The 13,529-nt window shown below is 39.4% G+C and overlaps 2 protein-coding genes across 2 annotated transcripts; one reads left to right on the top strand and one right to left on the bottom strand.

Moving 5' to 3' along the window:
• Positions 1-448: 448 nt before the first annotated feature.
• Positions 449-12,103, top strand: LOC126754933 (uncharacterized). The gene is made up of 4 exons (XM_050467153.1): positions 449-535; positions 1,288-1,594; positions 1,635-1,833; positions 12,073-12,103. The coding sequence occupies exons 1-4, from the start codon at positions 449-451 to the stop codon at positions 12,101-12,103; spliced, it is 624 nt and encodes a 207-aa protein (XP_050323110.1).
• Positions 12,104-12,628: 525 nt separating this feature from the next.
• LOC126756454 (TATA-binding protein-associated factor 2N-like) lies at positions 12,629-13,275 on the bottom strand. Its single transcript, XM_050469523.1, has one exon. The coding sequence runs from the start codon at positions 13,038-13,040 to the stop codon at positions 12,732-12,734; it is 309 nt and encodes a 102-aa protein (XP_050325480.1). The 5' UTR covers positions 13,041-13,275; the 3' UTR covers positions 12,629-12,731.
• Between the last annotated feature and the right edge of the window lie 254 nt (positions 13,276-13,529).

A 13,529-nucleotide genomic window follows, 5' to 3' on the forward strand; every position in this document is an offset into this window, starting at 1 on the left:
TTTTAAATGTAAAAGTATTTGTCACAACCATTTCGCATTTTTTTTTACTGTTTCTCCATACGATGACAGGGAAGTTGACGCTTACATTTTTCCATCGATCATTCTAACAGAAACACGTGTTGCGTGCGCAAATACTTTAATTTGGGTTTTATAGGTAAATATATGTGCTGAAAGTATTAATTTAAGTGAAAGTGATTACTTCAAGACATTTCGCGTTTAGTGAAGCTGCGCAAAAGGAGCTTACATAGTTTGCATTTGCATTAGTGTGCCTGCCGCGTCGCCCGCTGCTTACGGAGGCTGTTTAAAAGGGACTTCCCCAGTGATTTTTTTATATAAAAGACGACATTTGCGAAAAGCCTACTCTGCAGGTATGTCATGGTTTATATACACATTTATTTCAACAAAAATATGTGTTTAAAAACAATTTTTGTGCATTTTAGTTTACACTATGAGTGAGGAGTTGATACCATCAACTGAGCTGTCGTTATTTGCCGAGAAATGTCCGTTGGGAGATGAGTCCCCTACAACGAAAAATGTAGGTTTAAAGAGTGTAGCAATTTTGCAGATGATCCATTCCCACGACATTGACGAAATTTTTAATGCCAGAGAACTAATTGCGGACAAATTAATTTCCGGTACAACTTGCAAAAATGGCGTTTAGAAAATAATGTAAGCAAATCATTTTAAAAATTCAGCGTAACTTCCGTTTAATTTTTCACATTGAGGGTTTCGCACACATTTACAACACGCTTATAAATTATTTAAATTAATGTGAGCATATCGAACTAGAAAGCGATATGCTCACGTGCTGTAGTGGTGATAGAACTATAACAAACCTTTCATCCATTCAAAGCTGGCTGAGCTCTGCAAGCACACCTTCAACATCCCCAAACAACGAACCCAACATCGAAGAGGTTTTAAAAGAAACAGTAGCAGGTAAAGACATAATAAAGAAGTACGAAAACTGTGGTTGCCTCCAAGAAAGTGACCAATCTGCAATAGTTTGCATTATTGTGGATAATTACTTAATACGTGATATTAAAATGACCCCGATCACCATGAAAACTGTTGCCGAACAGATTGTCAAAGTGTTTCCTAAAGAACAAGAATCGGTGTATTACGTACCCAGAACAAACAAAAAAAAACACAACTGGGAAATTATATGATAGATACTTTAACAGCTTGCATAAGCGAAAAGCTCAGTTGAAAAATGAAGCTCCATTAAAAATTTTCAAAGTTGCCGGTGTAAATGATGAGAGCCACGCTAAACTTAATAAAATAAAACAGTGGTTACAGCACAATATTCCTGAAGATATATGCGTGTCGTGGAAAGAAACTTCAGAAGATAGAATTAAAGAACTTGCTAAATTTGATATTCAAGATATTTTTAAGGAATGGCCACGATATTTCGATTCCAATGGGTACCAGTTGATTGATATTGATTTTGACACTATGTTTCCTGGAAAATCAGATCTAATGTTTAACAAAATTGAAAGCGTTGAGGAAGCAATAACGAAAGAGCTTTTCCATTCATTAATAAAAGATAAACTGAACCTGACGTATTACGACGCCATGCTTGGAGCACTTGTTGCAAGTAATGTCGATTATTGTGTAATTTTTGTTATTAATTTCAGGTTTTTTATTTAGATTGCAGGCATTATTATCTTATAAACTTACTACATGCAGTAATAACCCAACTCAAAACTTAAAGGAATTCTATGTCTGTGTTGACAACATTAAATATAAAGTAGGTAGCTTAATTAGGGCTATAGATTTAGTTGTAAAAGTGTCTTCTGTATTCAACATTGAATATTCCGCAAAGAGCAAATATGTGTGGGTTTTCCTTCAACGATATATTTATGATATTTCCTTTAAGGAAAATTTTCCCAAAATTGAAAATATTTTAAACAAGCTTAATAATGTTCAATAAAAATGCACTTGAAGAAAGACCCACTCATACTTGCTCTATATGCGGAAATGAATTTATATTATTTGAAAATCTTTTTAACCATCTTAAGATTTTACATCGAACTCCAATTACTACTTTTAAGTATTTATGCTTTTATCAGAAATGCAATAGATATTTTCAAAACTTGTATAAGTTTCGAAATCACGCAAGCAATAAAGCTAGTTATTCAAAGGAATTGAAATGTTGTAGCAAAGAACTAAATTCGGTCAAAGAAAATTCTATTTGGAACAGCCTATCTTTTTTTCATGTCACAGACAATAGGGCTTGTGATGTAATGCACGACATATTTTTAGGAGTCGCTCAATATAATATTCCAAAAGTTCTAGATTATTTCATATATCAGAAGAAATATTTTGCTTTGGAAGCGTTTAACTATAGAAAAAAATTATTTGCTTATGGTCCATCTCACGTCAAAAGTTTAAGTAATCCTTTAACGAAGGCTCAAATTAAGACTTCTCCTTCTTCTTAATTGGCGTAGACACCGCTTACGCGATTATAGCCGAGTTAACAACAGCGCGCCATTCGTTTCTTCTTTTCGCTACGTGGCGCCAATTGGATATTCCAAGCGAAGCCAGGTCCTTCTCCACTTGGTCCTTCCAACGGAGTGGAGGCCTTCCTCTTCCTCTGCTTCCCCCGGCGGGTACTGCGTCGAATACTTTCAGAGCTGGAGTGTTTTCATCCATCCAGACAACATGACCTAGCCAGCGTAGCCGCTGTCTTTTAATTCACTAAACTATGTCAATGTCGTCGTATATCTCGAATAGCTCATCGTTCCATCGAACGCGATATTCGTCGTGGCCAATGCGCAAAGGACCATAAATCTTTCGCAGAATTTTTCTCTCAAAAACTCGTAACGTCGACTCATCGGTTGCCGTCATCGCCCAAGCCTCTGCACCATATAGCAGGACGGGAATTATGAGCGACTTATAGAGTTTGGTTTTTGTTTGTCGAGATAGGACTTTTCTTCTCAATTGCCTACTTAGTCAGAAATAGCACCTGTTGGCAAGAGCAATCCTGCATTGGATTTCTAGGCTGACATTGTTGGTGGTGTTTACGCTGGTTCCAAGATAGACGAAATTATCTACGACTTCAAAGTTATGACTATCAACAGTGACGTGAGTGCCAAGTCGCGAGTGCGACGATTGTTTGTTTGATGACAGGCGCTAATTCGTTTTGCCCTCGTTCACTGTCAGACCCATTTTCTGTGCTTCCTTGTCCAGCCTGGAGAAAGCAGAACTAACGGCGCGGGTGATGAGGCCGATGATATCAATATCGTCGGCATACGCCAGCAGCTGTACACTCTTATAGAAGATGGTACCTTCTCTATTTAGTTCTGCAGCTCGAACTATTTGGATGTATTTTATTCAGTACATAAATTTTTAATAACTTTTATTAAAATTGTTGATATTGTTATGGATGAGGAGTTCAGTGACAATATTTTGAATGAGCTACGTGCTTTAATTGTCGATCACCATACATTTTATACAACAGGCTTTAAAGAAAAATTAAAACCAAAACACCACTTTATGGTCCATTATTTTAATTGTATCAAAGAACTGGACCCACTTAAATTTTTATGGTGTTTTAGATTCGAAGGAAAACACGCCGAATTCAAAAAATACGCAAATAATATAACACCCCGAAAAAATATTTCCCTTACTTTAGCTACTAAGCACTGTTTCCAATTCTGTTCTTATTTATTTGAAAACAGTTTTTTCCAAAATGATCTTGTGGATTGCAAAAAATTTTCACCAATAGATTTTTCAAAACTTGAATTTTATCAGAATTTATGTACCAAATTTTCAATCGGAAATGAAGTTTTAAGTGTGAGATACAAAGGGGTACTGTATGAAATGAATTACTATGTTAAAAAAAAGAATACAATACTGCTTATTTTAAAAATATATATAGATATAATAATCATGAAATTTTTTTGATTTGTCAGGAATGTAAAACTTCTTTTTTGCAAAAATTTCAGTCTCACGAAGTTTTAGGTACCAATAAGAGCAATTACTGTTAATCACAAATACTTCTACTGTTAACATAAATGTATAAGTATTTGCTACAACAGTGCCCCGTATTTTGATCAAAAGTGTTCCACTGTTAATTTAAATACTTGACGCATTTACTTCAACAGTACGTTTCTAATGCAAAAAGTATTTGTGGCAAATGCAGAATACTTTGGTTTTACTAGTTTTTTTTTACAGTGTATTGCTCGTTTTGATTTTTAATTCGGCAGTTTGTATTGATGACGTTTGGAATGGTTCAAAGGCGTTATTTCTTATACACGATCTTATTACCATGTGTTCTGTTATTAGGACGATTAGAGCCTACTATATTCTTCTTCTTCTTAATTGGCGTAGAAACCGCTTAAGCGATTATAGCCGAGTTAACAACAGCGCGCCAGTCGTTTCTTCTTTTCGCTACGTGGCGCCTATTGGATATTCCAAGCGAAGCCAGGTCCTTCTCCACTTGGTCCTTCCAACGGAGTGCAGGTCTTCCTCTTCCTCTGCTTCCCCCGGCGGGTACTGCGTCGAATACTTTTAGAGCTGGAGTGTTTTCGTCCATTCGGACAACATGACCTAGCCAGCGTAGCCGCTGTCTTTTAATTCGCTGAACTATGTCGATGTCGTCGTATATCTCGTACAGCTCATCGTTCCATCGAATGCGGTATTCGCCGTGGCTAACGCGCAAAGGACCATAAATCTTTCGCAGAACTTTTCTCTCGAAAACTCGCAACGTCGACTCATCCGTTGTTGACATCGTCCAAGACTCTGCACCATACAGCAGGACGGGAATTATGAGTGACTTATAGAGTTTGGTTTTTGTTTGTCGAGAGAGGACTTTGCTTCTCAATTGCCTACTCAGTCTGAAGTAGCACCTGTTGGCAAGAGTTATCCTGCGTTGGATTTCTAGGCTGACATTGTTGGTGGTGTTTACGCTGGTTCCAAGATAGACGAAATTATCTACGACTTCAAAGTTATGACTGTCAACAGTGACGTGAGAGCCAAGTCGCGAATGCGACGACTGTTTGTTTGATGACAGGAGATATTTCGTCTTGCCCTCGTTCACTGCCAGACCCATTTTATGTGCTTCCTTGTCCAGCCTGGAGAAAGCAGAACTAACGGCGCGGGTGTTGAGGCCGATGATATCAATATCATCGGCATACGCCAACAGCTGTACACTCTTATAGAAGATGGTACCTTCTCTATTTAGTTCTGCGGCTCGAACTATTTTCTCCAAAAGCAGGTTGAAAAAGTCGCACGATAGGGAATCGCCTTGTCTGCAACCTCGTTTGGTATCGAACGGCTCGGAGAGGTCCTTCCCGATCCTGACGGAGCTTTTGGTGTTACTCAACGTCAGTTTACACAGCCGTATTAGTTTTGCGGGGATACCAAATTCAGACATCGAGGCATAAAGGCAGCTCCTTTTCGTGCCGTCGAAAGCAGCTTTGAAATCGACGAAGAGGTGGTGTGTGTCGATTCTCCTTTCACGGGTCTTTTCCAAGATTTGGCGCATGATGAATATCTGGTCGGTTGTTGATTTGCCAGGTCTAAAGCCACACTGATAAGGTCCAATCAGTTTGTTGACGGTGGGCTTTAATCTTTCACACAATACGCTCGATAGAACCTTATATGCGATGTTGGGGAGGCTAGTCCCACGGTAGTTGGCGCAGATTGTGGGGTCTCCTTTTTTATGGATTGGGCATAGCACACTTAAATTCCAATCGTTGGGCATGCTTTCCCCGACCATATTTTACAAAGAAGCTGATGCATGCTCCTTATCGGTTCTTCGCCGCCGAGTTTGAATAGCTCGGCCGGTAGTCCGTCGGTCCCTGTCGCTTTGTTGTTCTTGAGGCGGGCAATTGCTATTCGAACTTCTTCATGGTCGGGTAATGGAACGTCTGCTCCATCGTCATCGATTGGGGAATCAAGTTCTCCCTCTCCTGGTGTTGTGCGTTCACTGCCATTCAGGAGGCTGGAGAAGTGTTCCCTCCATAATTTAACTATGCTCTGGGCATCAGTGACTAGATCACCTTTGAGGGTTCTACAAGAGTATGCTCCGGTCTTGAAACCTTCCGTAAGCCGCCGCATTTTTTCGTAGAATTTTCGAGCATTACCCCTGTCGGCCAGCTTATCAAGCTCTTCGTACTCACGCATTTCAGCCTCTTTCTTCTTCTGTCTACAAATGCGTCTCGCTTCCCTCTTCAACTCTCGGTATCTATCCCATCCCGCACGAGTAGTGGTCGATCGTAACGTTGCGAGGTAGGCAGCCTGTTTTCTCTCCGCTGCGACACGGCCCTCCTCGTCGTACCAGCTGATCTTTTGCACTTTCCGAAAACCAATGGTTTCGGTTGCAGCTGTACGTAAGGAGTTTGAAATGCCGTCCCACAGTTCCCTTATACCGAGTTGTTGACGAGTGCTCTCAGAGAGCAGGAGTGCAAGCCGAGTAGAAAATCGTTCGGCTGTCTGTTGTGATTGCAGCTTCTCGACGTCGAACCTTCCTTGTGTTTGGTGGCGCGCGTTTTTTGCTGCACAGAGGCGGGTGCGAACCTTAGCTGCAACAAGATAGTGGTCCGAGTCAATGTTAGGACCTCGGAGCGCACGCACATCTAAAACACTGGAGACGTGTCTTCCGTCTATCACAACATGATCGATCTGGTTGGTAGTTTTTCGATCCGGAGACAGCCAGGTAGTTTGATGAATCTTCTTATGCTGGAATCTAGTACTACAGATAACCATATTTCGGGCCCCGGCGAAGTCAATCAGCCTCAACCCATTTGGGGATGTTTCGTCGTGGAGGCTGAATTTACCGACCGTAGTGCCAAATATACCTTCTTTGCCCACCCTGGCGTTAAAGTCGCCAAGCACGATTTTGACATCGTGGCGGGGGCAGCTCTCATAAGCGTGCTCCAAGCGCTCATAGAAGGCATCTTTGGTCACATCGTCCTTCTCTTCCGTCGGGGCGTGGGCGCAAATCAGCGATATGTTGAAGAACCTCGCTTTGATGCGGATTGTGGCTAGACGTTCATTCACCGCCGTGAATGATAGTACTCGGCGACGGAGTCTCTCTCCCACCCCGAATCCTACACCAAACTTGCGCTCCTTTATATGGCCACTGTAGTAAATGTCACAAGGACCTACTCGTCTCTGTCCTTGTCCCGTCCATCGCATTTCTTGGACGGCGGTGATGTCAGCCTTTGTCTTTACGAGGACATCAACCAGCTGGGCTGCGGCACCTTCCCAATTAAGGGACCGGACATTCCAGGTGCATGCCCTTATATCGTAGTCCTTATTTCGTTTGCCATGGTCGTCATCAAAAGGAGGGTCTCTCATCCGAGGCTGGTTGTAGCTCTTCACTGGGGGTGTTTTTTACGTGGCGGGTCCCAAACCCAGCGCACGACCCTTGTAGGGAATGTTTCGCCTTCTCACTTTAGCTCGCCTTCGAACGGATGTTCTTAGGCTACCCAGAGGATACTTGGTCAACGACCGGAAGTAGTGAGCTGCTTGAGCCATGTGTAAAAGAATCGTTTCTGGCCACTCCCAAGTGAATGGCGATCAGAGAACTTTCCTCACTTGCGTGAACTTCTACACATGACTCCATCCTCCATGGATACTTTTTTATTTTTGAATTGTATTTCGGAAACAAACATATGTCAATATAATTTTGATTGAAAAATCTCTCGGTGTGACGGAATGTGTAATTGGTCTCTGATACCACAAAGAGATGACATTGATTGTCTAAAAAAAGGTCTTCAGATTTGGCTACTCCTGACTACTTTTTGAAGATTTTTTAAGAACAAAGTTTAGACCAGTTTGCTTTTGTTGTTGTTTTCATAAAATATAATGTAAATTTTTCAATAACTCCATAAAGTCTGAGTAAAAAAATTGACGATTAATTTTGAGGTGCTTAAAGCATAGATAATCTAATTGAATCAAGCAGAACAAATAATTATAGAATTGTTAAATATCTCTCGTCTTAGCATTCATTTATTCATCCGAACACACTAATCAATGTTGTCAGAGCTCTGCTAACTTCAAAAATAGATTATGGGCTCCCCATCTATGGCAATTGCTCCAAAAGCAGTATCAACCTTTTAAATGCACCATACCACTGCGCAATACGGCGAAGTCTCCGGGCCTTTCCAACCTCGCCAATAAAAACGATAATGGCTGAATCTGGTTTACCAACTATTCAAAATAAAATTATAGATTCTTCGCTCCAAATTCTTGCGAAAACGGCTGAGAACACCAACCCATTACTAAATACAACTATCACGCATGCCACGAAAAAAAGAAAAATTCCAAGAATACAATCGGCTATTTCGAGATGCTTAAGTTTCGCTGCAGAAAATAATATTTTACGTAACGCAACAAGCAAATTCACCTCTTCACATCCTCCCTGTCTGATCAATGATAAAATCCTACAGAATAAGCTTATGTTTTTGTCCAAGCAAAACACACCAAACGAAGTCTTTCAACAAACCTTTGCTGAACTGGAATCTAATTATACAAATAATGGCTGGAAATTATTGTTTACGGATGGCTCCAAGTCCATAAATTCCACTTCGTTAGCAGTTGTCACTGCCACAGGAGAAATTATTTGCAATTGGCTTCTCCCCTCAACGAGCTCTGTATTTACCGCTAAAGGAGCTGCTATTCTTCATGCAGTTAATTACGCAAAAAAGACTAAAGGAAAGTTCCTCATCTGTACCGACAGCAAATCGTGTATGTCTGCAATAACGTCTCCTTCCAATCGCAATTCCATAATAGAAGTTATCAGGGACGCGGTCATTGGTGCCCCTCAGAAAATCCAAGCAATGTGGATCCCTGGCCATGCCGGTATTACAGGCAACCACTTTGCAGACCTCGCTGCGAAAAATGTAGCCAGAACTCCTGCCTTAACATACTACGTCTCAACCAAGCAAGACATTTCGAACCTTATTAAGCACAAAAGGCATCAAAAAAACGCAAGCGAATGGAAAACATTCAAACATCACTACACGGTCATAAACCCAGCCAGAAATCGAATAATCTACTCGTCAACAGTTCCAACTAGCGCAATGAAGACATATACTCGATTAAGGATTGGACACACTATCATAACACACGCCCACCTACTATCGGGTAAAAGCCCATCCATTTGCCCCCTTTGCGATGACACCGCTTCTATCAAACACTTACTCACACTCTGTCCGATGCTTCACTCAACAGCCCACAACTCTGTCAACATTGATCTCATAAAACTACTAAGTGAACCTTCAGAAAAAAACGTTATGATTGTATATAGATTCTTAAAAACCAACGATTTGTTAAAACATATTTAAGCAACTTACATCTTTACTAACCCTCAGCAAATAGAATTTTTCACCTAGTTATAATTACAAGACGGCTGAAGGCCTCGTAGCGAGTGCTGCGTTTATGTATTTATATAATAAAACTCTTTTTTGTTATATGAATTATTATAAATAAATAAATAAATAAAATTATAGAATCGTAACTAGACACAGATCGTTTTTAATTGGATGATCTACTGTTCATAAAAATATATAATAAAATAAAAAATAAAGATCTATCTATAATAAGTAATTCGATAACACATGGTGTGTTCCAAAGTAAACAGAACTTTTTGAATCTAGCGCCCACCATCTATATGTCGACTGGTGCTTTAGAACCAATCTATCGATTATCGATTGTTCTGTGAGAATTTAATGACATTTCATTGATTGGAAGTGAAGTTATTGAGTTTTAAGTGTCAGTATGTTTGTGTTATCGGTGCGAAAATTAACTTCGAACAAAGAGCTAACATAAAATTTTGTTTTAAAATTGGTAAGTAAAACTTTTACCGAAACGTTTCAATTGATGAAACAAGTTTATGGCGATGATTGGCTATCCCGTAGTAGAGTGCACGAGTGGTTTCAACGTTTTCAAAGTGGTCGTGAGGACACAAATGACAATCAACAAGTGGGCCAATCAAAAACCGTGATCACCGGAAATTACATCGAAACTGTGCGTGAATTCATCAAAAATCATCCGAAATCAGTATTGAAATTCATGGAAAAGGAATTGAACAGCTCCAAAACATCGACTTATAGCATTTTGGCGGAACATTTGGGCTTAAGAAAGATGTGTGCACGGTTTGTTCCGCACAAATTGACTAAAGATCAAAAATTGCTGAGAATCCAACATTCGAAGGACGATTATTTGACCAAAAATCACATTTTAACCATTAAACACTCCCCGTATTCACCTGATATGGCACCGTGCGACTTCTTCCTTTTCGGAAAAATGAATTTTCCTATGAAAGGAACGCGTTATGCAGACGTAGAGACCATTCAAAAAGCTTGCACCGACATACTGGTGGCCATACCGGCAAACGAGCTAAAACACTCGTTCGACATGCTTTTGGATAAAACAATTTTTTATTGATTGTATGTCTGACAATAAATGCACGAAACACTATCCACGTGCTTTTCTTTCGGAAACGCAAACTGGAAATGAAGAGTATCCACTGTATCGGCGTCGCTCAGACGACAATGGCAGAACTTTCAGCATTCAATTTAGAGAAGTGAATATCGAAGTCGACAACACACGGATCGTACCATGTTTGCCACTGTTGAATTCAAAACTCATATCAGTATTGCAGTTTGGTAAAATCGATCAAATACGTTTGCAAGTACGTCATCAAAGAAAGCAACATGGCGGTTATTGGCCTTGAACGAGATGAGATCAGCAAGTATCAAATTGGTCGATACGTGAACTGTAATGAAGCACTTTGTAGGATATCTACTTTTGCAATTCGTAAACGTTCTCCGAGGTACGGTGGGTGCAACTTTTCGAGAAGCATGCCAGCAATTACAATTTCTGGAACATGATATTCATTGGAATCAAACGATGGATGATGTGATAGCTGCTTCGCATGCCACTGAAGTTCGCACACTTTTCGCGAAGATCATTTCGACATTTCACCTTCAAATCCGCGTCAATTATGGGATACGAACAGAAATGACATTGCCGAAGACATTTTACATCGTATTCGCCAAGAATTGGAAATGGGCAAATTTCGATCGTGTGAAATTTCTAAATTTTTCGGAGAGCTTTGGTATACCGCAGCATCATTTGCGTCTCAAAGTTGGATTTGTCGTGATTATGTTTCACAATCTTCAGGCGCCGAAACTATGTAATGGAACCCGACTGATTGTGACCCAGCTATCGAATATAAGGGGCTTGATTCTACGAATTCCTTTGAGTTCCAACGATTTGCCATTTCAGTTCAAACGTATTCAGTTTCCAGGGAAAATTGCACTTGCGATGACAATCAACAAGACACAAAGATAGTCGCTAGAAGTGTGTTGCATAAATCTGGAAATGGCATGGTTTTTCACACGGCCGGGTGTACGTGGCGTGTTCACGACTTGGAAAACCATCTTCTCTGTACGCTGCGTTACATTGAAAAAAATGTAGAAAAATCGCAAGTAAATGATTTCTAACACAATATAAATTCAACTTTCTTTTCATTTCAAAACACATAATTTCACGGAGGACAACGCCTGCGGGGTCACCTAGTAAACAATGTAATCATTAATAAGTAATACATTTTGGGAATACCAACGAATGGAGGGTCCTTGACCTTTTTTTAACACGTGTGTATCCAACTTACATTAACAAAGCTTTGTAAACGCGTTTCTTGGCACCCAAGAGAGTTTAGTATTGCAAATCGGCGTAATCGAACCACCGCCACTTCAACCAAGTGCCGTTAAGCGAAAACATATAAAGTGTCATAACTGGCATGGCCTCCGACATTGTCCCAAATTTAATTTTCTGTATACAACATTATGATTTAAGACCCTGCCAGTGAGACTAGCGGAGGATAGCTCATTTTCGTTTAACTACGAATAAGAAATACACCTAATAGTAAGCGTGGCTTCACTCATCTAAATAAATTCGATATAAAAATACCAGCGATTTTTGGAACATTTACGCTATTTTTCATTAACGGTAAGTTGGTTGTGAAATTGTTTACATATGTAAATTTTTGCATTGCCTGTCTGTCTGTAATTTTTTGTATTCGCGAATTTTTTTTTTTTTTTTACTTTTAAACAGAATGAAGAAATGGTTGAGTTCGGATCACTAAAGCAGATATCTGTTAAATCAGAAGAACCGTCTAAATCGAGTGTTTGTAAAGAAAACTTTTTAATTTGATATTTTCTTGAAATTTTGATTATTGTTCAAGGTAACGGTTCCATCTCCGAAGAAATGGTTTAGTTCGAGTCACTATAGCATTATGTATATATAAACTGAACGATGCAAACCGCGTTCTTATAAGAAACTTTTTTTACATTATATGTAAAGAGTATTTTAGCTTCTCGTTTTAAATTGTTTGGCTTCCCACTTTTGGGTCTTTTTTTAACCAATTAATATCATCCCAAAATGATAGACGTTTTCTCCAAAAACATAACTCAGCACATACTACCAGTTTCAGAGTTTCTGTATTAAAAGTTTAAATTTTCTGAAATGATATCTTTGGTCTTCTAAAAATATGTATGCACTGAGGCAGGAATTTAATTTTATATTGTGTTAGTTGATACTGAAGTGGAATAATATTTATTTTACACGTTATTGCGTGATTATTTTATAACAGAAAAAAAAATTATTGTAATAATTTTTTTAAAATTTTATTCTTGTAGTATGGCAAATCATATTTTTAATTTCACAATTCACATTAAAGATATATTATAGTGTTTCGTATATTTATACTCCTTTTAACCATAATAACCACCACGACGACCGCCATATCCGCCACGATATCCACCATATCCCCCACGATATCCACCATAACCGCCACGATAACCACCATAACCACCACGGTAGCCACCGTAGCCACCGTAGGCCCGCGCCAAGCGATCGCCTTCGTTCTCATGTCCTTGCTGCGCGTCGACATCGAACAAAGTTAACGGTTGTTCGGCTGTCTCTAAAGTGAGCACAGTATTATCGCCGATGGGACTACCGCTAGTGCCGACCAGCATCGCCACGAACAACACCAGTACTAAGCAAACGACGAAGGCACGCATTTTCACTGAATAATTTTATTTTATGGACGGTTCTGAGTATTTGTTAAGAAAATTCCTCTAGAAAAGTCGCTAACGCTTTGATTATTCTCGGAATATCACTTTGCTTTTATATAGAAAAATTGCTGTTGATTTTTGTCAACACTCAGTAAAATATCTGTGCATATACGATTACAAATCATTTTAACAAACTAAATTATATAAATAATCGGCGAAATGTACTTTGCATGGAGTGAAATCTCGAACGTGATTGTTGTCCTATAGAGATAATATACAAGTATTTATATGTATAAACTGAAATTGAACAGGCAAAAGTAATCAGATGGGCCTAGCAATTTACAGACTGTCATGTCATGCAACAGCAACAGAAACAACTCAAACGATGAAAACAACTTTTTGATTTGGGGGCGGCTGTTGTTTACTACCAACACCCCTGCTAAGCGGTGTCTTCTTCTCATTTGTGGCGGCTCGGATTTGTGCGCTGTCATTTAG

Source organism: Bactrocera neohumeralis, chromosome 4 (assembly GCF_024586455.1).
Source record: "Bactrocera neohumeralis isolate Rockhampton chromosome 4, APGP_CSIRO_Bneo_wtdbg2-racon-allhic-juicebox.fasta_v2, whole genome shotgun sequence".
NCBI lineage: Eukaryota > Metazoa > Arthropoda > Insecta > Diptera > Tephritidae > Bactrocera > Bactrocera neohumeralis.